The following is a 27,134-nucleotide window of genomic DNA, read 5'->3' as shown; positions in this document are numbered from 1 at the left end:
GTTTCAGCAGTTCATATCAAGTACAACTTCTTTAAAAGCCAAAAACTGGCTTATGGATGGAAGTTTGCACCATTTTTTTGCAAAATGCATGGAACCACATACTCCAAAGGCTAACACAGAAATATAACCAAGTAAATTTAAATTACTAAATGTGGATTACTTTTCAAGTTATTCATATGTATGGAAATATGATCACTTAATTTTATCCAAGCTATTTTATGCAACTCATTTATTAGTGCTTCAACATGCTGGCAATGAGACATTACTGCTACTACTAATTACAAAGAAACACTGCTTTCTGTATTTATTTTCTTAATGCATTAACAATGAGAAAATTCACCATGTTCTGCTAAGTGACTGAAAGACTGCTAATTCATACAGCTACCAAGTTCAGGTGACTTCACATAGTACCTGTCTCCTGGTGTGCACGGTTTCACAGACTGTTTAATTATCCTCAATGCTAAGAACAGACGCAAAGTACTGAAATAGTAATCACTATTTTACAAGCAGTTCTTCTCTACAGTACTGTTTTCATAAGTAAATACTGAATATCTGATAGAAGTACTGCTTGCCTAAAAATCTTGCATTAAAATGAAGTCTTCAAAACCATAGCTTTTGTCACCTCTTGCCCTGCACTTCTGGTTTATATTTTACTGTATACAAGGACTCAACATCAGTGACTTTCAAGAAAGCTGCATACTGATAAACTTTTTTGATTTTCACTCCCTAGTGTGAAAACAGAAACTGGAAAGAAAGGGCTACTGAAACTGTCAACTTCGGTAAAACTCACTTATTGAGTAGAAAATACAGTGCATGGATGGCAGCAAAGAAGAAATTTGGAAACCCGAGAGAAAATCAACCAGGAAAGGATAAGTGAAAACTCTGGCTGGGAATAATTCTGAAACTGTTCAGCAAAAAGCAGTTAAAATTTCAGATATGGCACAGGAGATGGTTTTCAGGTTATTTAGAGGGAAAAAAATCAAATATGCTCAGAGATGTTTAAAATAAACAAAACAGACAGTAAATTAACACAAACAAAAGGCTGCAAAAATATAAGAAGCTTTAGCTAGCTATTCTGAGGAACAAATAAAACTTCAAAAAATCAGAAGCTGAAATGAAGAAAAGTCTGAGGATGAAGCTTCTCAAGAAGAGGGGTTTCAAAGAAAATGCAGAGTTAGAAGACGAATCGTGCACAGAAAAACCTCCCGAGATTTTCTGCTGTACCAGGGAAAATGGAAAGAACAGATTGCATTAGTGTTACAAAAGTACAAATAAGCAACTGGACTGGTGATCCAAAGCAGAATTTGTTAATTAAAAGGGCACATAGTGCATGCTCTCGTACATTCCAAACCTCACCATGAGAAAGCATCCAAGATCTATATTAGTAAAGATGAAATCATGCCAGCATAAAGTGTTAATCCTGACAAAACTGTGGCAAAAACGAAAAGCACTAAAAAACAGGAGGCAAAATGTTTGTTGAAAATAATTACTCACGGTTTACTAGGCAGAACGGAAGCAACTTCATCCCAGCAGTCACGGAATGCGACAGGCAGATGTGAGATTCAAGCTGCTGCTTTATCAGTCAGCTTTCAGAATACTTTTTTTTTTTTTTTTTTTTTTTTTTTTGAGGATCAGACATGTTCTGATGCAGAACAGGCTAAAGAGGAATGAAAAATGTTTACCTAACAAAAGAGCAAGTTGGCATGAAGAAGGGACTATCATTCATCTGACAAAGCCCATAGAGAAACTTTGTCAGTGAAACCTTTTCCATTGTTCGAAAAGAAATTACTTGAAAGAGAAGGAAGAAAGTACAACAGCTGACTAGAAGAATCATAGTACCTTGGACTTGAACTACACACTGCCAATGGGAGATGGAGATGGTCAGGAAAAAGACCAGCAACACTTAAATCAAGGAATACATGGGAGTCTATAAAGCATCAATCCCAATGGATATAGGAATATACCTGTGAAATATGGAATTGCAAGAAAAAAGTGGTTGCGAAACACTGAAATCTTGTTGACTCTGTTAAACTTGTGGGTGAACAGTAAAAACCTCAATTTATGTCATTAAATGTTTAGAAGAACAATGAAAGAAAGAGCAACTAAACAGATGTTTTTGTTCTTATTAATGTTTGTGTAAAACGTTCATAATGTAAATTGCATGTCATATAGTACAGCAGTTTTGTATAGTGTGCAGTTGGGTATTTTAAATGTGAGGTGGAGGAATCTTATCAGTGACTGCTGTAAATGTTAAAGCAAGTATGTATTTTTGTAGTTGTAAGAAGTATACACTTTATAATTTAAGAATATAAGTCAGTCTGATTAGAATCAAGTAAAAATTAATATGGGATTTTGGGCTGCTGAGGTGGGGTATAAAATTATATTCACATATTTAGTTTTTACAAGGGTGGATTTCTACATTAATGCCACTGGATAAAGCATCCACTTTTTAAAGCAAGCAGGACTTGAAAAATAAGATAAAGTGATGAAATACATGAAAATGCTAAGTTTCTTGCATCTGCAAAGTTATTAGCTTGTTTTTCCCATTAGCAAATGCGCTCAGTAGGAAATAAGAAGTTTGCAGCGGCAGGCAGATGACCAGAGGAAGTTATGCATATGGTGCGTTCCAAGTGAAATTTGCAACAATTCTTTTATGCATCTGCAAAGTTGTTCGCTGTTTTTTTCTGACTGCTGACTTCATTTACTTGGAAATTCTGTCTGCGGGTGCAAGCAATTAATCTTGAGAGTTCTGAGTACTCTTTGCTGAGATTAATTTAACATTTAAAGGTACAGTGGAAAGCAGTTCAGTGAAACAAAGTTTGAAAATGTGGGAAGTGAATGAGATGTAGTAGCCTATTCAGCAGTCTTAATACTTGAATGCATTTAACAGACCAGGCCATAATTTAGCTTATTTATTTAAAGATAGCCAGTGTAATTTTTCTTGGGGCTAAAAGTTAAGGTTTACTGAAAGAGTGCAAGCTGTCTTCTACATCTGGAAGGAGAAAAGATATAACAAAAACAGATAGCAATAAATGTAAGTGTGAAATAAGTTTGTAAAATGGACTTTAACCTTAATTTTAGATTAGGTAACACCTGTGGGTATAAGCCATTGATTTGAGCTGACTGTTTCATTTGTTGAAAATGTACATAGTTTTGTGTGTTTGTTCTAAGTTAAAAGTGAATGGGTGCTGAAAGTCAAGAAAAATGTGACACTGGTTGAAATAAAAGATTAGTCTGTCAAACAGTATGTGCATGAAAGTCAAAAGTTGGAAACTCACATTCAAAAAAACTCTCATGTATAATAGGTGGAAGTAACAATCTCATTATAATGTCTACTTTATCCATTACCAAGGAATAACTAAAGAACCAACAAGATCAACTAAAAAAAAAACGCAAGAGAGTTTCACTCACAACCGTTTATTAATGTTAGCACTTTTGTTCACTTTAATAAATGAACTTCATCAGACAGTAAGTCAGTGAGCTTTACATATTTAAGTAATAAAATAATCAATGACATCACGTCATTCATCTAACAATTTAAAGCCACACTTTGCACTAAATCCCATTCGATCAAAAATTTTATATAAAAAAATCTCAAGCGTTACTAAATCATCATAATAATTATTACTATACATTACCCTCCTAAACATAAAAACATGCACCAAATTTCCTAAAAGAAGCAACTTGTCACCTTTCAAGCGCTTTTAATTTCAGAATGCATTTCAAGGAACAGTAGTCATTCAAACCAGGGTAGGCATGGGCATTTAATCGCAATTGCCACAACTCCCTTTCTTCCAATTTTGAAGTCCATGGACCCCTCTAACATTTTTTGGAAAATGTTCAATAACAAGGAAGCCATGGTCAGGGTTCTCTATAATGAGTTTTGTCAGTGCATTCATATTGTGGCAATTGCAATTAAACAAATGAAAGGTGAGAAAATTTATGACTGAATGGAATTTAGTGCAAAGTGTAGCTTTAAAATTATCAAATGAATGACGTGACATCATTGATTATTTTATTACTTAAATATGTTAAGCTCACTGACTTATTGTCTGATGAAGTTCATTTATTAACATGGATGAAAGTGCTAACATTAATAAACGTTTGTGAGTGTAACTCATTACCAAGGAATGCAAGCAGCCTCAAAGATACAGACAAAAAGCAGACGGTATTGATTAATATTAAGAAATGATATCAGGAAGTGTAGGATTAGAATGGCATGTATTTATATTCCACAACAAATTGCTAAAATGGAGCTTAAAAAATCTGGGGAGAAATTATCAGGTTTCAGCAGGGAATGTTACTAAGAGGTGGGAAGTGGAACTTGATTTGTAATAGTGAGTATGTATCAGGTGACCTAGAAGGGAAAATATAACAAAAGAGGGTATATTTCTGAAGGCATATGTGAATATTTGGTATGTAATGTGAATTCAACAGTAGAAAATAAGACAGTTTGCACATTATTCCCCAATGTATAAAAACCTGGCTACACTAGATAGAATGTATATTTCACTGCATGTTAAATTAATTGAAAGCTTTGACACGCATCCAATATTTTTTTCAGATCATGCCCAGATAAAAACTAAGTGGGCAAAACTTAAGTGGGATAAGTTGATCCTTCCCATACAACAATATGGTTGAATATGGATGCAGATCCTTAAGGAGAACAAGCAGCACAATACAGAATATTATTATTCATAAAGTTGCAGAAAATACTCTGAGCTAAGCCTACACAGGGAATTGAGAAGTTCAGATGTAAAGTTACAGTTTTTTCCTTACATTAAACTTGTGGAAAGTAACCCAGTTATAATTCTGACTACTCTAATCAACTTGATTGCTAGATAACCATGCTAATTTAAATTTCCCAGGGCCTAGATTGCACTTTCCTTATCTCAATGAATTCCCAATCATTTGCACCACAGGCTCATGGGAAACAGCAAGTGTGTGTATTGGGGGTGGGGAATCCCCGTCATGCCCCACTGTGCACATGAAACATTCTTAATATCCTTCCACCCTTTTACCTAGGCACTTTCTCCTTGTAAAGACCCATCATCACATTTACAAAGCTTGTGGACAATCCAAAATTCACAATAATCTTTGTTAAAAACATCAACATATCCTGCAAACTTCTGAGCATCTATTCCTCAGACAAGGATCAGAAGCGCTGGTATATTAGGTTATTTTCTCACGCTTAGCTTTTTTATTCATGTTGAATGCTTCCCAAAATATCTCTCAACCACTTAGAAGAAATATGAAAAAAGTCAAAAAATAATTTTGGCGGGGGGGGGGGGGTGCACAAAAAGTACAGTTTTGTACCTACCATAAATGTAGATGCTCGAGTGCTAATACAGCTGCAGTCATAACAGATGGGGTTCTCCTGCCGTCAGGCGGGTCCTCGGTCGGCCGAATTCCAAAGTCTAGGTCCGGCGTCGGTTGTCGTCGCTTCTTCCCTGACGTCAGTGCGACAGGGGTATAAAAGAACCAGCCAATGCCATTTTCTTCAGTTTTTCTTGCCCCAGATGTCAGGTGCCCCCAGAAGGAAGGCAATACATAAATTTGTGTAATAAAACGATGCAATATAATCAAAATACAGTAGTTGCAAGCAAATACACCATAAATGAATACCCCAATCAGGTTGTATGAGGAGGTGTTAGCCAATGGACCTGTCCCAAGAGGGGAAGGAGGGAGGGAAACCTGGACTGCAGCTGTATTAGCACTCAAACATCTACATTTATGGTAGGTACAAAACTGTACTATGTTCATCGTGCATACAGCTGCAGTCATAACAGATGGGTAGAATCCCAAAGCTAAGAAAGGGGTGGTAGGCACTAGGTAGAACTAGGAGGAGCCAGGATGCCCTGCAAGAATGCAGTGGCAAAGCCTGCTCTAGTTTTGGAGTATAATGGTAGGTGGTAGTGCTTGGAGAAGGTATGCACAGAACTCCAAGTGGCTGCTTCCAAAATATCTTTGGTAGGAACTCCTCTGAGGAAAGCTGCAGAGGTAGCTGTGGCCCTTGTGGAGTGAGATCTGATGCCTGCAGGTACAGTTTTACCATGAAAAGAGTAAAAAAACCGTATGCAGTGGGCTATCCATTTTGAGATTGTCTGTTTGGAAATTGTTTTCCCTTGAGCTCCTATAGCATAGGACACACAGAGCTGTTCTGATTTTCTGAAAGGCTTTGTTCTGTCCAAATAATAGCGCAGCTGTCTGTGGATGTCCAAGGAATGTAATAGTCTCTCCCCTTTGTTTTGAGGATTAGGGTAAAAGGTAGGTAAGTGTATAGCCTGATTCAAAGCCACCCTGGATACCACCTTTGGCATAAAGGATGGGTTGGTTCGTAAAGAAACTCTGTCCTGATGGAAGATGTTAAAAGGCTGCACAGCCATGAGGGCTTGTAGCTCCGATACCCTACGAGCTGAGGTGATAGCCAGAAGGAAAGCTGTTTTCCAGGACAAATATTGCAAATCTGTTGAGGCAGCTGGCTCAAAAGGAGGCAAGGTCAGCTTTTCTAGAATGAAGTTGAGGTCCCAAGCAGGTATTGGTTGTTTCCTTGGGGGGTTTATATTCTTAGCCCCTCTGAGGAACTGTCTTAAGAGGGGGTGAGAGAATAAAGGTGGATCAGTGTTGTATTCTGCAGAAATGGCCGAGGTATGGATTTTGATGGAGGAGAATGAAAGTCCACTGCTTAGCAGCTCAGCTAGATACTGTAATATTTGAGGTAAATTCAGTTTTCCAGGATTCTGGCCCTTTTTCTCATTCCAGGCACAAAACCTTTTCCATTTTGTGGAGTAAGCTTTTCTAGTAGACGGCCTTCTGGCCTCCAAAATGACATCCTGCACCTCCTTGGAGAGTAGGGTCTGTTGTGATGTTAAGGAATCTTCCATGCGGCCAGATTGAGTGTTTTCAGCTGACTGTGAAGAGTTTTGAAGCTGTGCTGAGTCAGAAAAAGAGGCATTAGAGGTAGGGTCCATGGAGGGGAATGCGTCAGGCTCCTCAGGAGTGGGCACCAGTGCTGTCTTGGCCAGTCTGGAGCAATGAGAATCATCTTTGGTCTGTCTGCTCTGGTTTTTAATAGAACTTTGGGCAGCAGAGGAAGAGGTGGAAAGGCATAAACTGTCATTGTTGTCCAACTGAAAGAGAGAGCGTCCACTCTCCAGGCCTGTGGATGAAAAGTCCTTGAGCAGAATTTTGTCAATTGGTGATTTTTGTGGGAGGCAAAGAGATCTATGTCTGGCCTTCCCCATGCTTGAATTATCTCTGTAAAAACTTGAGGATGCAACTTCCATTCGTGTGGATCTGTCATATTTCTGCTTAGGTTGTCTGTCAGCGTGTTTTCCTTGCCTGGCAAGTACTGTGCTTGAAGGTCGATTTGTAATTCCAGAGCCATGTTCCAAAGTGACATGGCCAGCCTGCATGGGGGTATGAATGGGTTCCTCCCTGTTTGTTTATGTACCACATTACTGTGGTGTTGTCTGTCCTTATCAATAGTTGACCTGGATGCAGAAGGTCTTTGAAAGCTATAATAGCATTTATTACTGCTAGCATTTCCTTTTGATTGATGTGAAGGTGCTTTTCTTTTTGGGACCATTTGCCCTGAATGCACCGATCTGTCATGTGCGCCCCCCAGGCGTAGTCCGAGGCGTCTGTTGTGATGACTTGATTTGCTTGAGGCTTGCAGAATGGGAGACCTGTGTTTGTTTGGCATGCTTGAGCCCACCACAGAAATTCCTTTTGAAGACATGGAATTAGTGGTATTATTGTTTCCAAACTGTGGCTGTGTTGAGACCATAGGTTTTTCAGGTACCATTGAAGTTTCCTCATATGCAGCTTTGCACATGGGATTAGTAGGATGCAAGATGCCATGAATCCCAGAGCCTGCAGGATTTTCCTTGCAGTCAGCCTGGTGAAATTTGCTAGTTTTCTGAAGTATTGAGTTAGTTGCCCCTGCTTCTCTGGCGTGAGGTAGGCCATCTGGGTGTTTGTGTCCAAGTTGGCACCCAGGAAAATTATTTTCTGAGAGGGTATTAGCCTTGATTTCTTTTTGTTGACTGTGTATCCCAGAGAATTCAACATTATTACAAAAGCCAGATGTTTCAGAAGTATGTGCTTGCTGTCCGCTTGGATCAGGCAGTCGTCCAAATATGGGTATATTTGCATCCCTTGAAGTCTGCAGTAGGCAATTACTGATGCCAGGCATTTCGTGAATACTCTGGGCGCAGTAGATAAGCCAAAGGGCAATGCAGAGAATTGATAATGGGTTGAACCTGCAAGAAATCTGAGGTATCTTCTGCAATTTTGTCTGATTGGGACATGCAGGTATGCCTCCTTGAGGTCCAATGTTACCAGCCAAGACTCCTTGCCCAGCATGGGAAGAAGCTGCTGTAATGTGAGCATCTTGAATTTTGGTACGAGTAAAAATGTGTTTAGGATGGATAGGTCCAAAATAGGTCCCCAATCTTTTCCCTTCCTTGGTACCAGGAATAGTCTGGAATAAAAACCTTGACCTTGTTCGTGAGTAGGTACCTCTTGAATAGCTTTCATGTCCATGAGATCTGAAATTTGTCTTTGTGCCTCTGCCCTTTGATTGTGTGGCAGGTTTGGCATGCCTCTCATTTTTGGAAGGGTGTGAAAATGGAATCTGTAGCCTCTGTTTATAATGTCCAGGATCCATTTGTCTTTTGTGACAATATGCCAATTTTTTGAAAATAATGCCAATTTTCCACCTAAGGGTGCTGCCATTTGAGCCTTGCTTGGCATGCAAAGGGGAAAGTCATTGGGCTTGCTTTCTGAATGGCTGCGAACTATCCTCACCACCTCTTTGTGTAGGAGTTTGCCATTGTCTGCCTCTAAACGATCCTTGAGATTGCCCTCTGCCCCTCGGGCGCCTGTATCTACCTCTTTGGTGTCTGTCCGTGGCTGGAAAGGACCAATTTTTGGAAGGCCAATTTCTACTGAAACGTGGAGGTTGTACCTGTAGAAAATCTTTCACTGTTTGCATTGATTTAGCCTTTTCCTCCATTTTCTTTAATACCTCCTCAGCTTTAACACCAAATAATACATCCTTTTGTAGAGGGGCATCTAGTAATTTAGCTTTGACATGATCTGGTAAGGTTTGCTCCTTGAGCCAGGCATGTCTACGTATGACTGATCCTGTAACAGCAGCTCTACATGAGGCCTCTAGAGCATCAAAACCACATTGCAAGGTATGTTTACCCACTTGTTCTGTACTATGCATCAAATCCTGCAACTCCTTCAAGTCTGGTTGTTCAGGTTGTGACATTTTGCTTCAACTGTGATAACAGAAACTGTTGGTACTTTAGCATATGGAACTGGCAGTTTAATGCCCTCATGGTTAAAGTGGCCGAGGTGTATACCTTTTTTCCCCACCTTTCTAAGGATCTTGAATCTCTCTCGGAAGGTAATGGATTTTTAGCAGTGGAGGCCTTAATTCCTTTGGGGCCCTGTAAGATAGTTTTTGGGTCAGTCACATGGCTTTTGTATAAAAATTGGTGTGATTCAGGAACCCGGTAGTACCTGTCAGGCTTGACTGGGGCTGGAGGTAAAGAATCCGGGTTAAGGCAGGCCTCCGAGTACACATCATCTAGTATGTCTAAGACAGGAGGTATAGTCAGAGGCCTGTGCTGAGGTAGCAAGAGAAAATCCCAAAGCCTTTTCTTGGAATCTGAGTACTCTTGGCCTTCCCAGTGGAAGTGCTCCCTTAAGGTATGCAAGGTTTCCCCAAATGAGTAATCCTCTGGGGGGGGGGGGACAGAGGGAATGGACTCCTCTGCATCAGAATCTTCAAAAGGGGAGTAAGAATATTCCTGTTCATCAGAGTGCTCTGAAATAATGGAGGCCTGGTCAGAGGAGGGGGATTCTTCCTCCACTCTGGGCCTTTTGTCCGGGGTGAGAACCCTGATAAGAGTAATTAAATCCTCAGCCATTTTAAGCATCTGTTTTTTAGGCATGGGGCCTGGAGAAGGGCCCTGTGTAGCTTGTCTCTTAGAATGCATGGCTGCTTTAGACTTAGTGAAAGCCTTGATGGAAAAAGAAGAGGAAGGTCTGAAGACACCTTGAGAGGAGGCAGACCTGTCTACATTTTGAGATTCACCACCAAAAGCGGCTTCGGTATCTGTAGTCGGGTTGTGGGCCGAGAAGCCTGCGACCTCGGGCACAGAAGACACTGCCAATGAAGTGTCGTCGGTAGGCAGGAGCTGCGTAGGCGCCTTGCTGAGAACCGGACCACCTGTAGTAGGCTTTGGCGTGGTGTCGGTAGAGGCCGCGGACCTCGAGTGTCGGTCCTTATCTTTGCATTTTTTAGACAAAACTGGAGTCGGAGTATCAGACGACATATTACAGTTAAATTTTTTGCCAAAATAGTGCTGGGCGAACTCCGCTCGATGCTTAATGGTGCGTTTGTTGAATGTAGCACAAAAACGACAGACCGAGACGTCGTGGTCTGGGCCTAAGCAAGGAATGCAGAGGGAATGAAAATCCTTATGCGGTATTTGCTTCCCACATGAAAATACAATTATTAACTTGGTCTGAGGCAAGAAAAGTTTCCCCAACGGGGTACTTAGCTTTCAAGAAGACTTCGGTTGCAAAATTTTCGTAATTTCAGTAGCTGGCCGACCGGCACTTGCGAACTGCTTCTGCTTTGGGCACCGCGCGGCAGGAAAGACAGAAGAAAATGGCGTCGGCTGGTTCTTTTAAACCCCTGCCGCACTGACGTCAGGGAAGAAGCGACGACAACCGACGCTGGACCTAGACTTTGGAATTCAGCCGACCGAGGACCCGCCTGACGGCAGGAGAACCCCGTCTGTTATGACTGCAGCTGTATGCACGATGAACATCTGGGGACAAATTACTGCTCTTATAAACTTGGAAAGTTGCTGGAATAAAGGTTTTGAATTTGCATGCATTTTCTGAAGGATGTGAAGTCTGAACCTCAAATGCTTGTCATTACTTAGTGACTTCAATCCTCACTAATTTGCCAAAAAAGCCACACATTTTATGAGGAACATCCAAAAATATGAGGCAAAAATCAAGCCAGTCGAGAGTTATGCCCCCCCCCCCCCCCAAAAGTAGGTACTGGTCCAACTCTAAAACAAATGACAGCAGCCAAGTTAATCTAATAGCCATAAAAGCTGCAAATAATTTATACTCTGTATATGGAACTAAATTTGCACAAAAAATGAATCAATAAGTACAAACACCCTATCATCCACTTTACCCTAACTTTAATATGGCAGAAGTTATACACTTCTCACCATGACAGTGGAAGGCATCCCTGCTAGTGAAGAATTCACAAATCACTGAAGGTACCTCTACTGTGCATCGACATTCTTCCTGAAAGCCATCCACATCCTAGTTTCTTTTAGGGTTCCCATCCTTCAATACTTTCTACTCATCCTTTATTACTCAAGCCATCAGCATAATGCACAGATAGTTTTAATTTTGTGGACATTTAGTTTCTCCAAATAGCTGCATCATATTTCCACCTTCTCCATCTGCTGTCATCAGACTTCTCAACTCTCCAGATTTTTGCCTCATATTTATGGTCTATTTCTCATAAAACTGTGGTTTTCTGACAAATGATTGGCAAACAATTGAGGATTAAAGTCAGAATATTGACTTCATATCCTTCAGAAAATTTGTGCTAATGCAAAACATTATTTTTTATGAACTTTCCAAGTTAGTAAGAGTAATATTTTAAAAGCGTCCCTATTTTGGGCCTTTGCATCCCAATTTTTATGGCTTTGTCCAATTTCTTGTTCTAAGACGTTGCGAGGTATGGCTGCCATTATCAGGGCATTCCTCACAAAGTTTTGCAAACACAGCATTCCCATAAGTCACTAACTCACCAGATGGGATGTTGAAAACAGAATACTCCATGCCAAAACTACAAAGGCTCTAAAAAGCTCGTCCTCTGCATGCAACAGGAATGCCTAATGTTCTCAAGTCATCTGGCATCCACGTAGCGACTTAACTTTGAACTTGCCTAAATGCTCTCACTATCTGCAAAGTATAAGGCTTACTACTACATTAAATTGTGGCTATGGAGGCAAATGCCATCACAAAGAGAATTCAAAAGCAACATGTTTTATCATTTCTTCATGTACTACTGAAGTATACAACTCTGATTACAGATACCTTGAAGACTACTTTAAAATATTGTCTACATTAACAAAGAACTAGCACTGATGATAAACAGCCTCCATTTTGGGTATGCAAATCAGATAGATATAGATATATATATATATATATATATATAAAGGAAATAAAACCCACCTAGGTGGAGGCTATGCTCCCCTACCACATTAACTATATATGCCAATTCTGGGATCCCGCTACAGTGTAAAAAAGGGCATGTTGGGCAAGTTATTTACTTGCCCTGGGAAAAATTCACCATTTGGGTATTTAGTTTTCGTGATTTTCATCTCACGAAAATGAAATTCAATAATATGGCCCTTCAAATATATATATATATATTATATATATATATATATATATATATATATATATATATATACATGAAAATAGTAACAGATGAAATACCTGAACAGCAACATTTTCCCATCCCGGAGCTGATTGGAAAAAAGACCACTTGACACAACTGAAGAAAAGTTTTCTTGCATACCACAGTATCAGTGCATTCTTTTTTTATGCTTTTACAACTAGTATGTGAAGATCTTAGGTTGAGTGATGTTTGTAACAAAATGGAAGACTCAGAACAACTCTGGATTATCAGGCTGTTGGCTGATAAAGGGTTAGGACTGAATGAAGCTCTAAGACTTCACTTGAACTTTCATAGCCTAGTTAAGTGATACTTTGTTACTGTCATCGGTTCTAATTTTTGATATCAAGTGACTTCTTGGTTCTGTTGTGATTGGTTGTGTTTTGATTTTATACTGAGAGCGGTTTTAATTTTTTATTGATCTGAAGAAGCGCCCATTTCTTGGCGTGAAAGCTCTTATCACTATTAAAATTATTGTTTTTGTGCTTCAGCCATGTGTGAGATCCTTGGATTTTGTTCTTTTACTTTGCTGTGTTACCAAAGGACGAGCTTTATCCTAGCTCCACATTTCTTCTTTTATTAACAATCTATCTTGTTTTATTCCAGTGCATCAGCAACGTTTTTCTCCTACCCATCAACTCTCCCTGATTTCACATCATATTTTTGTTCTGTGCCTCAAAATGACTGATTTTCTGGGAAATTACTCAGGATTATTGTCAATCAATAATGATGCACAAAGTTTCGTACTTCTTGTGAGACCCCTGCACTGGCCCAGTAGTCAAGGAGCCTGAATCCTCACCACTAATACCAGTGAGGGATGTGCACATTAGGAGGATGACAAGTACACACACAGTACAGTACAAGTTCCCTTAAGAGTACACAGAGATCACAGTCAGTCTGGGGTTGGTTTTTCTCTCTCTCTTTCCAGATCCCCAATAAGACTCCACATTGGCACAGCTATAGGGTTAAGATCTCAGCCGAGTGGTCAAGCCAAAACCTCCAGCACCCTTTCTGTCCAACCAGCTCTTCGTGTTCCTGCGCAAGTAGCTGACACAGACACTTTGAGATTTGATTTACATACAAACACACAGACACTCCTGGGGAAGGCTGGCACAGGTTCACTAGCTATGCCCCCTTCTGACCAGGTAATATCAGCTGTCACCAATCACCCATATCAGCTACTATAAGGCCCTTACAAAGGCTGACCAATTCTACTGTGTAATGTTACTATTAACCAAATGGTAAGTGTGTTCAAGACTTTAAGGCTATTTAAGAGTGGCCTGTACAATGTTACCAAATACATGCAAGTACTCTCAGAGCTTAAATATCTCTAAGCAAAACCAGCCACAATTAAAAGGTTTAAATATATTTAATAAATAACAGAACAAGACAATACTCAATAACCCAAGACAACAGAGTCCAGAATCGCAGGAAATACTTTAAAACAACATTGCAGGACAGTCTCACAAAAATAAAAAAAAATCTAGACTGATCTTACCATTTTCCTATCTATCTCTAAGAGAGATACTATAATCTAAGTCTTACTTACAGAGCAAGGCAATTGCTGGTGAAATGTTTACAGGTCCAGAAACAAATACAAAATGCACTGATTTTCTCTCTGAGATAGCTCTTAAATTAATACACATTACTGATGGGTTAACTAGATGACATTTTTTTGACACTTGCCATTAGTTCCCAGGCTGAACAGATACCAACAGAATTTAACATGACTGAAAAATACTTCTCTCTTAGAAGCTGACACTTATCTCTTAGAAGCTTGCCTGAAACTGGAAGTCGTAAAACAATTAACACTTTTAAATTGTAAATCTAGTGATTATTTCTGTCTTAAGACAATAGAAAAACTCTAGCTGTAGACATTCTGTTTTCGAGCTGTGGTAAACACAATCATAAAACTCTACTTATTTTCCCAGAGTATGCAAGTTAACTCTGCATATCCCAATTTCTACTATAAAAACACACATTTGCACAGGAATACAGTCCATGTACATTTCTGCTCTTTTCCAGCAGGGTGCACTGTGGTTACATTTTTGAAGCTCAGCACATAACACACAGGTTACTTACATTTGTAGACAAGCCTATGGATCATATTAATATTTACAACATTATTTACAAAATTCTAGCTAGCTGGGCTGGCAGCCTTCACACTTCTTACTGTTCAGAAAACGTACACTGACTAAAAAAACTCTTGTTTTGTTAATTTTAAGTGAATTTGAATAATATTTGAAACTTTCACTGACTTTTGGCTTTTTCCTGCCCCTCCCCCATGCACACATTTTTTTGTTATTTTTGATGCACAGAATTCTTGAGCAAAGTAGTAAAATGGTATGGTTCTTCTAATGATTCTGCCTGCCAAAACTAAGGAGCAGGTTCATAAAAACATCTTTTTTTAAAGATTAGATTGCTGAGTCACTAAATATATTACAGCACTCATTCTGCTCTCCAAGAAACATGTAGAGACGAAAAGTTTAACACAGCCTTCATTTTTAAAGGATGAGAGTCCAAAGAAAAGGAAAACTGATGCTGATAAAAAGCTTATCTCCCATTTATAACAGCAGTAGGGTACCTGGTGGCATTATCTATAAAACTCAAATGAATGTGCCATCATGAATGACTATTTTCTGCCATCAGACACAACTTTCATGCTCATGATCAGTCATTAGTTTGACTACTGATTGTTCATGTAGTTACAATTTTAATTGCTTTAATACTTCTTGTACAAAAAGGTAGGCTTATTTAAGCACCACCTTTATGCTAGAAACACATTTGCGCTTCCAGTCCAAAAAAGTATCCAAACAAATTTATTAATTGAAAGAATTAGTCTAGGCTATGTACAAAGACCCAAAAACTCAAATATGAACAGTGTTCAGACTCTCAGAGGGGTTCTCAGTGTGGAGTGATTATGCATCAGATTTCAGCTCCATGCCCACTGCTGTTCATAATGGCAATGGACTACATTAATAAACAGACTGGAGGGGACAGATCAACAAAGTTGCTGTATACAGACCAGGTGGCATTACAGGTAGACTCTTGAGCAAGAACTTCAGCAAAGGATAAGGGAATTAAATGCAAAACTGAAGGCACATGGGATAAAACTGGGTACAGACAAGAGAGCTGTAATGGCAGCACATGGGGAAAATCAGAAGAAGCTGAGAATTAATATAGAAGGGGACACAGCATCAAGTATTTGGGAAGGTTAGTAAAGGAGAAGAAAGGAGAAGTCTGAACGAAGAGGTCAAAGCTAGAACCAGAGGGAATATAGCCACCTGGCACAAGATGTCAGGGGTAGTGTATGACAGAAGAATACCAAAGAAACTGAAAAGTAAGCTATACAAAACAGTGGGGCCACTGGTACTACTGTATGGCATAGAAACCTGGGCAGTAAAAGCAGAGCAGATAACGAAGCTAGAGATGATGGAGATGAAGTGTCTGAGACAAGAAGTAGGACGCACATCATGGGACAAAAAAAGAAATGAGGACATCAGAGCAGAAGCCATAGTAGTTCCAACTGCAGTGAAAGTCAAAGGGAAGAGATTATGGTGCTTTGGACATGAGCAGAAAAGCAAAAGACAATCTGGTGAAGATGACTTGGGAGAGAGAGGAAGAAGGCAAGAGGAAACGAGAGTGTTCGGCAAAGAGATGGATGGACTATGTGAGAGAAGACCTGCAAAAAGGGGCATGACTGTTGAACATAGGAAAGTAGCATTGACTTGAGAGAGATGGGGTTGGGGTGTCGTGTCAAATGCACCATGTAGAAAATGGCAAAATAGGGGGCGAAGATGACTTATTAACTGATAAATTTATTTTAAGCTTACATATAAGCATATATCTAAAGTTCAATTTCAGTTATTTAACTAATTAGATCTAGATGCTCATTTTAAGTATGAAATGCACTCAGCAAGTGGTATCAAATTTTTAAGCAAGCTACGACTCTGACTGCAAAATAAAAAGGTGTTGTTTGCATCAGTACATATATGCATTGCTTTTATTTTTCAGAATCATTGACATTTTAGTTTTCAATAAAACAGAAAACACTTGTTTTAACAGTATTTGCAGGCTTTGTGTGTATGTTTTTTTCATATTAAAGTGCTATGCAAATACACAACCTCACCAGGAATATGGATGGAAGGAAAAGACCTGTTAATATCAGCAATATTGGGAAGTCTAGTTCAGGACAAAGTAATGACTGATTATGCAGCAAATAGGGGTCAAAGACCAACTATTGCAAACATTTTTCCATCAGTGTGGTGAATTCTTATTTATTTGACATTTGATGACTGGGAATAATAATAAGCCCTTTTCAATAGAGGCCCTGGGAGAAAAGTTCCAATACAGAAAACAGTAAAATAAATAATTAAACTAGTAGAGGCTATACAAGCACTGCAAAAACATCCTTAGTCTAAGTAACATAGGTAGATTATACAGACTAACAGTACTAATCATTAATAAAACTGATAAGTTAGGATGAGTAGTTAGTAAGAGTAGTTAGTAAGAGAAGAAGATAAGAAGAGGGGGAACAGAAATAAATTTAAAAGAAGTTGAATATAAGAAAGGTTGAAAACAAGTTAACTGATGCAAAAAATTAGAAATTAGAGAAGGGATACAAGCATGGTGATGTAAGAAAACTGATACAAAAGCTAGTAGAGTAGTATAGAGCAAATAGTTATAGAGAACAGTGAGTATATAGGAAGGATAATAGAATAGAGAGAAGTTATGTTGGGTATTTATACAGGGACAGGTCCAGGAGTTCAGCCAGTAATGTTTGAGAGCTTTTTTTGAATTCATGAGCATTACATATCATTATGTTGGAAATGGAAGTTACTTCCAGGACTGAGCAATAGAGTAGCTATACAGATGTTGACCAACTGTTCTTTTGGGGTTTTAGATTTCCACAGATAATTGGTCAGAGCTCAGAAGTGTCCGAGTAAGGGTATAGAATGAGATGAGGGAAGAGATAACAGGGCAAGAGGTAGGTTTGTTGAGGACGGAGTGAAAGATAAGCAGCTGAGGAAGTAGGAGATGATGGGGGAACTCCAGCCAGTTAAGAGATTTGACAGACAGGCAATGGTGGGAGTTGAAGGGGTGGTTTGCTGCAAACTTAGCTACTTTACTGTAAGTGACTTTCAGCTTAGATTTTAGAGAAGACTGCAGATTAGTTAAGATATGTGGTCCATAAAAAAGACTAGGAAGAAGGTAGGCATATGCTAGAGTCTGGAAACTTTGGTGAAGAATTTCTCAGTTCTGAAAAGTAAGCCAAGTTTTTGGCAAGTCTTTTTTATGCTACGATGGATGTGTAGGTCAAATTTAAGTTGATCTTCAATAACCCCATGGAGTTTGGTGCGAGTTTCCACATCGATGACAGTACTGTTAAGAGATGTGATAGAAAAAGTAAGCTTAAGATGAGAAATAGATTTTGGGAGAAACAGGAGGTTTATTTTTTGGGATTTAATGTAAGATAGTAAGCCAGTTTTCAAAAGAATTGAAAGAAGTTTGGGTAATGCTGTGTAGGTCAGGCAGATTATAAAAACAGATGATTGTGGAGTCATCAGCATATCAGCATATTGTAAGAGAGACAGGAGGTGTGGAGGAAGTTTGTAAAGATGTTAAATAACAAAAACAAACAGTCCGGACAACCAGGCTGATAAAAAAACAGTAGTTTAATAAAATGCAGTAGGTTAGCACTTTCCTGTTTAAAAAACCCTTCTTCAGATATCACACAAAAGTTATGACCACCTTTTAAAATACATAATAGCCAATCAAAAGCTCAATAAAAAGCCATCCTCTTTTTAAAAAAAGGCTCAATAGGAATAACACCATTCCAACCTGGTGCTTTATCAACACCAAAATTAATTATCCATGTAGTTTCGCTACATTCTGTTATATTTCCTCAAGCCACCCCCCCACCCCCACCCCCCGATTGGATGAATAACCTGCAAAACCATAAAAGAAAATACATGCCCAGGATACTGTTTTACATGCTGATACAGAGTATTATGTATATTTGCTGTACATATAGCTGACATATGTTGTAACATCCTATCTTTCAATCTACAATTCATTTTGCCAACATAAAATGAACAACATTGCATACAGTCAGCCAAATATATAATATTACTGGTTAAACAGTCAGCATATTGTTTCAATGAATAGCTCTTTCCAGACAGTGGATGGATAAATTATGTTGTCACGTCTAATATTGGCAAGCTTTGCAGTGTCTACAGGGGAATGTCAATTGTCGCCCCATGACAGATTTCCTAGCCCCTTGTTGATCTGTGCATAGCAAATCCTTTAGGTTCTTATGTTTAAAACAAAATGTAGGTTCCTGAGTTATTAATGCCTTCACCATATCATCCGTTAACAAGATTTTCCAATTTTTACGAATAATGTCACATATACCTCCCACATTATTGGTGTAATTCAAAGTTACTCGCAGGGGCTGCCCTGCTTGTATCAGTCACCCTATCATGCACCTGAGCAGTTCCAGAAAACTAAGGTTTCTGCTTTATTCAATCTCTCTTCTTTACTTTTATTAAATTCCCGCTGTATTATATTCTGATTATATCCCCTTGCTTTTAAGTTCAGCATCAGTTCTGCGGACTTCTCTCTATGTGTCTCTTCATTGGTACATAACCTGGATGTTCGAAAAAATTGTCCCTGAACAATGTTGTTAAATGTTTATCGAGGATACATGCCATCATAGGCTAAGAGAGTATCTCTCCAACATTCCTTCCTATATAGCACAGTCTCAATCCGTTTTTCTGTGTTTTTCATCACTCTGACATCTAAAAAATCTATAGCTGTATCTGAGAGTGAAATACTAAACCTCAAAAAAATCAATGGTGCTTTCCAGGTAGGTGACAAACTCATGAAGCTGTTCCTGTGTCCCTGTCCAAAGCAGGAAGACATAATCCACAAAACGGACATAGTAACTGAGGTACCCCCATCCATAAATGGTTTCCCTTAAATATTGCTTGATCCTCCCAATATGCCAACACTATGTTGGCATATGAATTTGCGCACGGGGTGCCCATGGCCACACCCCTGCTCTAACAATAAAAGCAATTATGGCACACAGTCTAACAGTAAACATACACTGTCAGTATCAGTTTGATTCAAAATTTGTGCTCGTTTCAAAAAGGCCTCAGTGGCCATCAAGCCATATTCTTTTGTAGTTACTGTGAACAAACTATTTATAACCAGGGTCACCAACAGGTAATCTGTGCAGTCAGCATTGGGACCTAGGTATCCATATAAAGATTGCAAAAAATGAGCTGTATCCTTTAATATTCTAGGTACAGAAACCAAACACTTTCTTAAATGAGCCTCTACCCAAATAGAAGCATGTTCAGTGGCCCACCCCCTTTCAGATACAATTAGGCATAATGGTTGGAGTTCCTGTGATCTTTATGTATTTTTGTTAAAGCTTTGAACAATGGAACAAACAAGATGTTCAATCAATATAAACTTAAAAGTGTCATCATTAATATGGTTGCTTAATCTTACGTTAGAAAGCTCAAGTTTAATTTTACCAATAATCCTATTAATATCAACTGGTGTTACCTGTTAAGTATCTATGTCCCTTAACAACATGAGAACACTACTGTGGTAGAATTCACTATTCATGACTACAACTGCCCCACCCTTGTCAGCAGGTTTTATTATGATGTTCTTGTTCTCTACAAGTGCCATCAATGCTTGGTGTTGCTCCCAGTTTGAGTTATGAAAAACATGCTTGTTTTTTGTACTCAAAAACTTAAAAATATAATCTTTACAGGTTTGTATAAAAGTTTCAACCACTTGACTAACAGGGGGGTTGAATGCACTTGGTTACCTAAGGGTACAGTCCCTGGGGACAGATTCTGCACCATAAATACGTTTCAATTCAACATTTCTAGTAAACATTCTCAAGTCTAACACACAGTCACTAAAGCTAAACCCTATGTTGTTGTTGTTTGTCTTTTGGCTTTTTCCCGGTAAGGGGTCGCCACAGCAGAACTCCGGTCCGCTAATGATTGGCAGTAGATTTTTACGAAACACCAAGGTGCCAACTGGACGCCCAACCTTCAACTAAGGCACGCCCATTTACGCACGCATGTCTTTCGAATGCTACCCAACCGCGGGAGGGCATGAAGACTCCACACAGAAGGCACTCCCAAGCCAAGCCGAGAATCGAACAGGAGAACCACTTGCTTTGAGGTAACACTACCACCGCGGCATCTTAAAGCTAAACCCTACACTTGGGATAAATGTAAGTCCCTTGCTCAAAATATAATTTTCAGCATCAGATAAAATATAATCAGAAATGTTATGTACATTACATTGTCTCTATTGCCTTTGGCAACCACATAGATGTTTTTCGCCTCTGCATTGCGATTCAATGCATGACCTCTGTTCAGGTTCTCTTTTTTCTTCACTGGTACAGGTAAAACATGAAAAGAGGAGCTCATGGTTTTAGGTCGAGCTCCCAACACATTAATACTGTTCAATGCCTTCTGTGTGGTGTTAGAAATCCCTTGTGGCATTGTCTGCTGCTGGTTAATCACCTCCACAGTAGAATCTCATCCAGGTGCCGTGTCGATGCTTGATGATGCCATCACTTCCATCCTGATCTCTATTATCAGCTCCATTACCTCTTGCACTTGAATTTAAGGTGGAATGTTAATCAGCATGCCGCTTAGATGAAACAGGAGGTTGATTTCGTGGAGGAACATCCCTCGGCCACGTGAAAATATGCCCCTGCACAAAATCCTTATAGTCTCTTGAAAGTTTTTTTGTATTTTAATGTGTTGCAATTTAGAATCATAAGCTGTCACAGCACAGTACAGGTCATTGAGCTTAACCTGATGATATTCCTCCTTAAATTGCAGTTCTATCTGTTTATGCTGTGCTTCAATTGAACTCACTAGCTCTTTCTCCACAGGTAAAAAGGAACACTCTCCTAACCTATGATAGCATGCACCCTAGATATACATTTAACAACATTGCGCTCAGGGACAATTTTTTTCAAACATCCAGGTTATGTACCAATGAAGAGACATATAGGGAGAAGTCCGGAGAACTGATGGTGAACTTAAAAGCAAGGGGATATATAATCAGAATATAATACAGCAGGCATTTAATAAAAGTAAAGAAGACAGGTTGAATAAAGCAAAACCTTGGTTTTCTGGAACTGCACAAATGCATGATAGGGAGACTGATACAAGCAGGCAGTCCCCTGCGAGTAACTACGAATTACAGCAATATATGTGGGAAGTATATGTGACATTATTCATCAAAATTGGAAAATCTTGTTAACGGATGATAGGGTGAAGGCATTAATAACTCAGGAACCCACATTTTGTTTTAAACATAAGAGCCTAAAGGATTTGCTATGCACAGATCAACAAAGGGCTAGGAAACCTGTCATGGGGCGATAAGGGACATTCCCCTGTAGACACTGCAAAGCTTGCCAATATATTAGACGTGACAACATATTTATCCATCCACTGTCTGGAAAGAGCTATTCATTGAAACAATATGCTGTTTAACCAGTAATATTATATACTTGGCTGACTGTATGCAATGTTATTCATTTTATGTCAGTAAAACGAATTGTAGATTGAAAGATAGGGTGTTACAACATATTATCAGCTATACCTACAGCAAATGTACATAATGCCCTGTATCAGCATGTAAAACAGTATCTTAAGCATGAATCTTCTTTTATGGTTTTGCAGGTTATTCATCCAACGGGGGACTTGATAAATATAACAGAATGTAGTGAAACTAGATGGATAATTAATTTGGGTGCTGATAGAGCACCAGTTTGGAATGGTGTTATTCCTATTAAGCCTTTTTTAATAAAGAGGAGGGCTTTTTATTGAGCCTTTGAATGGCTATTATGTATTTTAAAAGGTGTTCATAACTTTTGCATGATGTCTGAAGAAGGTTTTTTTTTTAATCTGAAGCACTAAAACACTGTATTTTATCAGCCTAGTGGTCCAGAATGTTTGTTTTTGCGGTTTGGAATTTTCTGTGAAGCTGGACCTTAAGTACGAAGTCTACAACTGTGTTTTTTGGTGGTTAAAGATGTTAAATAACAAAGGGCCAAGAATACAGCCTTGAGGAACACCCATTTTGATGGGGAGAAAAGGAGAAGAGGAAGAGAGCCATCTTACAAGGCTTGCTGTCTGTTGTAGAGGTAGCTGAAGAACCATGAAATAGATGAACTAGAGAGATTGAGATCCGAGAGTCTGGAAAGGAGTTTAGGGTGAGAGACTATATCAAACGCTTGAGAGAGATCAAGCAAGAGACAGGAAACTAGTCTGTTGTTTCTGGCTGGAGTAATCATTTGTGTAAAGGAAATAAGGACAGTAGTTGTGCTGTGGTCTGGACAGAAATCATGTTGGGATGAAGTGAGAAGATTTTTACAGGACATAGTCCAATAGTTGCTTGTGAATTCATTTTTCTAGTAACTTAGAAAAGGAAGACAATATAGCTATAGGCCGAAAGTATGATAGTTCAGTAGAGTGACTCCCCTGTGAATTGTTATGGTAAAAAATTGTTTCCAAATTATGGGGACAGTAGATTCACAGACTGAACTGTTAATAATAATACAGATGGGATAGGCTATACTAGATTATCCACAGAAGGAGTGCATGGCTTTAATTTACAAGGAGTGTTTTTATGTAGCTAGCAGGAACAGATTTAAGTGAGCAGAAGATTTTCTGAGTGGGGGGGAAAGCTGGGATTAGATGAGTGAGTAGTCTGACTTAGTTTACTAAAAGAGCCAATAAAATAGGAGTTATGTATGGTGGCAATTTCCAAAGGAGTATTGTTAGAACAGGGATTAGGTACAGACAGTTTTGCTAGGATGCAAGATATTTTTTATAGTTTTCCAAATTTTTAGCAATGCTTCGATGGCTTATCTGGGATTTTAAATAGAAAATTTTCTCATCATTGTTGACATGTTTATGTTAGTTATGCTTGTTAGATTTCAAAGTTCTTTATAAGTTTGGAGATAAATGGGGGACTTTGTTTTAAGCCAAAGTTTTCAAGCATTGTCACTCTTGGGCATAAGTGAACAGGTGGATTTGATCAGCCAGGGTGCAGAGAGAGAGATTTTACTATGAATTTCCTACCGGGAGCAAAGGAGTTAAGTATATTAAGAAAAATATGGTTAAATTTGTGTACAGCATCAACTACTTGTAAGTTAGGAAAGACCAGTTTACTTAAGATACCGTGTAGTTAAATACATCAGGATTGAAATTAGAGAGGCTACAACAGTATTTACATTTGTGATACCTAGTTTGCTGAAGGGAGTATCTTAGTATAAAAGTTGGGGAATGGTCACTTATGGAATCAGGAAGTGATTTTGGGTGATGGTAAAGGTCAGGATTGGATACTAGGATCCAGTCAATGATGCAGCTAGGAGTTGGTATGTTTGCTGAGATGAGTGGGTGTAGAGATACATTGGGTGAAACGTGTAGATTAATACTATAGTTTACAGAGATGGAGGTAAAGATTTGCCAATCAATGTTATCACCACCCAGTAAAATAGTTTCATTATGTATGTTGATTGTGTGATCCAAGACAGAATTTGTTCCACAATGGGGATATTACTGCCCAGAGGAATGTAGATTGTAGCAACAGTTAGAGTTTTATGACTGCTGAGTTTACAGTTAACTGCCAAGAGTTCTGCAAGATGAAAATTGGAGGTAAGGTGGGACAGGTTAAGTTGATCCAAGTTAAGTATAGCTACACCTCCACCTTTTTTTATAAAGTTGGTCAAGTCGGAAGCTGTTATATCCAGAGGGAAGAAATTCCTTACCACAGATGTGGGGTTTGAGCCAAGTTTCAGAAAGCGTTAATATATCTGGAGAGTGATGGGTGATCAATGCATGGAATTTGCTGACTTTGCTAAAAATGCTGTAAATATTTAGTGAGAAAAAGGTTAGGCACTTAGTGAGCAAATCAGGGTGAGGGGAGTACACTATAGTAATAATGCCACCTGGTGTAAACAAGATGGCACAAAACAGGGCACATCATTACCAACAGACTCTAGGTACACTACTGATTAGAAGCCTCAGTGCTCACATGATACTGTCAAATCCATAAAACAGAGAGGAAGGTGTCAGGTATGATCAACAACCTTAACAGTATGATGCAACCATACAATACAAATGCATGTGCTTCAGAGGACTGATGCTGATGTCACGCTTATTACTTATCTGAAGCAATACTACTGAATATGCATCTAGCTACTAACAGTATGTGTACATGCTGAAATTCATATTACTTATGCTATGTATTTGCATAAAATGCATACTTAAAAAAAAGAAAAAAGAATGCCACAACACAAGCAGTGCATATTCCAATTGCAGAATTTCTTGAAATACTGTTGTGCTTACCTTGCAAGTCAAAGATCTTGCACAGGGTTTCTTTGTATCCACATTGACCACTCCACAGTGTATATCAGGATCAAACTCTCGGTCTGTTGTACAAAAATAAATTCAAGTTGATTACTTTCTCTCCCCATGTTTCAGACAACAGACAACACTTAAAAAATAAAGCTGGATATAAACATTGATTACATAACATTTTAAAACACAGTGAGACTGCCTAAGCAAAAAACACTGGTCACTTATATAAATTTACTACTGCTCAAACAGTAGAAGCCACGGTGGTGTAGCGGTAGCGTTGTTGCCTCACAGCAAGAGGTTCTCCCGTTCGATTCTCGGCTGGAGCGCCTTCTGTGTTGGGTCTGCATGTCCTCCCCACGGTCGAGTGGCGTTCAAAAGACATGCGTTGAATGGGCGAGCCTTCGCTGAAGGTTGGGGGTCGAGCTGGCACCTCGGCACCTATAAATAATCTACTGCCAATTATTAGCAGACCGGAGTTCCGCTGTGGTGACCCCTAACTGGGAAAAGCCGAAAGAAGAAGAAGACTGCTGCTCAAACAGCACACGTGGCAGTAATTTTATTCACTCAAATCTGCAATTTCAAACCAGAAAGGGACCAGCCAAGTAAGACTCCATCCTCAACAGACGCTCATCTAAAGTACTTGAGTTCAGCCCAGAAAAAAAAAAAATAAAAATCAAACTGACTGGAATCTAGATCAGTAAAGTTGTCTATGTCTGCATAAATGAGTTCTGCTCTGATACATTCCATGGCTTTGCATATAAGGCTGGTGAGGCTAATTGCCTGGGTATGTTACAGTGGCTGTTCTCTAAGCATCAGCAACAAACCACATAGATAGGCGGAGGCTAAACAATTAGTAGAGGTTCTCAGACCGCATACTTGGCACTGATGGGATGGCAGCCTGGTATGTTGTCTAGTCCCGTGGAAGTATTATTTTCAACCTCTGATAGGGATTCTAAGACCTGTTCCAAGGTGATTTGGGGGAAACAAATTCTCAGGGACAGTGGGGGGGGCAACAAAGTGAGTAGGAGGGGTAAAGTTAGCATGAAATTTGTTTGTGAATATATTTATCTAGATAATCGGGCTCAGAATGGGTGACATTATGGCGTAGACATTATTCCTTAACTTTTTGACTAACTGAAGGAAGATATGTAGTTTCTTTTGCAATCTGCTGCAACCTTAAGTTCATACTCTGCTTTGCACTTTCCAACAACGTTTTTAAGTTCCTTGCTGGCAGAAATTGCCCCTCCCCCAAAAGACTGAAGTTCCTTAGAGCTAGTTATAACATTAATGAATCTGCGGGTAGTTAAAACTCCACGGAGGCCCGGAAAGCATACATATTTCTGTGCTTTTTGCTAACAAAATCTATTTTACACAATAACTGTTCAATTGAAGTGCGATGAAATGAAGTGTTATCCTCACTACTGCGTACAGGGCTCGAGAACAAGTGTGCATATCAGATAGGAATTCACAGATGTACACACTATGCAAAACACATGCACAGCATAATAGAACTGTGCAAATGTAATTAGCTGCATTATAGCTACAGTTTTCAATGAGAGAATTTGTGTAGGGTGAAGCTGTGTCCTGTCAAATTAGGGGAGAACTCATGTACAGCATTTGCTTCTGAATGTGAACTATCCCATCTGACACAGGTCTAGTCATAACACCTCTTGTGTCACAGCCCCAGCCAGGACATCTGGAGAAATACCACAATATCGACCTCACAAATGTCAAGTTAGAGAGCTATAGAACAGGGTGCTATGCTGTTGCCTGTCTGACGGACTACATAGCAGAGTATCAACACCAGGGAGACAGCTGTGAAGCTAGCTGTCAAATGGCAGCATAGAACAGTCAGTTTGATAGCTGACACTGTATTGCCATATGCTGAGGATTCACAGCTATTGAAACAGCAAACAATGAAAGTATATTATAATTAAATCAGCCGTGTGTGTGTGTGACAGAGCGTGCACTGAGAAATGAATTCTTGCTAACACAGGTAGGCAGGCACTTCCTTTGTGTTACCACTGCAATTCTCAGACATGCAAATGACATTTTAATTGGAGTCAATAACACCATATGCTACTTGCATATATATGAATCACCTTTTTTGTTCAGCAATGCAGGTGGTATTGCTAAGCAATTTTCTATCGACTCTATCTAAGGCTATCAAGAGAGTCAGGAGGAAAAATTATAATCTT

General features: G+C 39.1%; 1 protein-coding gene across 4 annotated transcripts in view; it reads right to left on the bottom strand.

The window, feature by feature from the left end:
* ATXN7 (ataxin 7) overlaps window positions 1–27,134 on the bottom strand; it is a 1,461,623-nt gene that overhangs the window by 279,224 nt on the left and 1,155,265 nt on the right. For all 4 annotated transcript variants that reach the window (XM_044077985.1, XM_044077986.1, XM_044077987.1 and 1 more), the window contains one exon: window positions 24,925–25,007. In XM_044077985.1, the coding sequence (XP_043933920.1) occupies window positions 24,925–25,007 (83 nt within the window). The remainder of the gene's footprint in view (window positions 1–24,924; window positions 25,008–27,134) is intronic.

The sequence above is a fragment of the Protopterus annectens genome, chromosome 7.part0, assembly GCF_019279795.1.
Source record: "Protopterus annectens isolate FY-2018-M chromosome 7.part0, PAN1.0, whole genome shotgun sequence".
NCBI classification, from domain to species: domain Eukaryota; kingdom Metazoa; phylum Chordata; order Ceratodontiformes; family Protopteridae; genus Protopterus; species Protopterus annectens.
The sequence above is the reverse complement of the archived record's forward strand: the minus strand, read 5'-3'. Positions and strand labels throughout refer to the sequence as shown.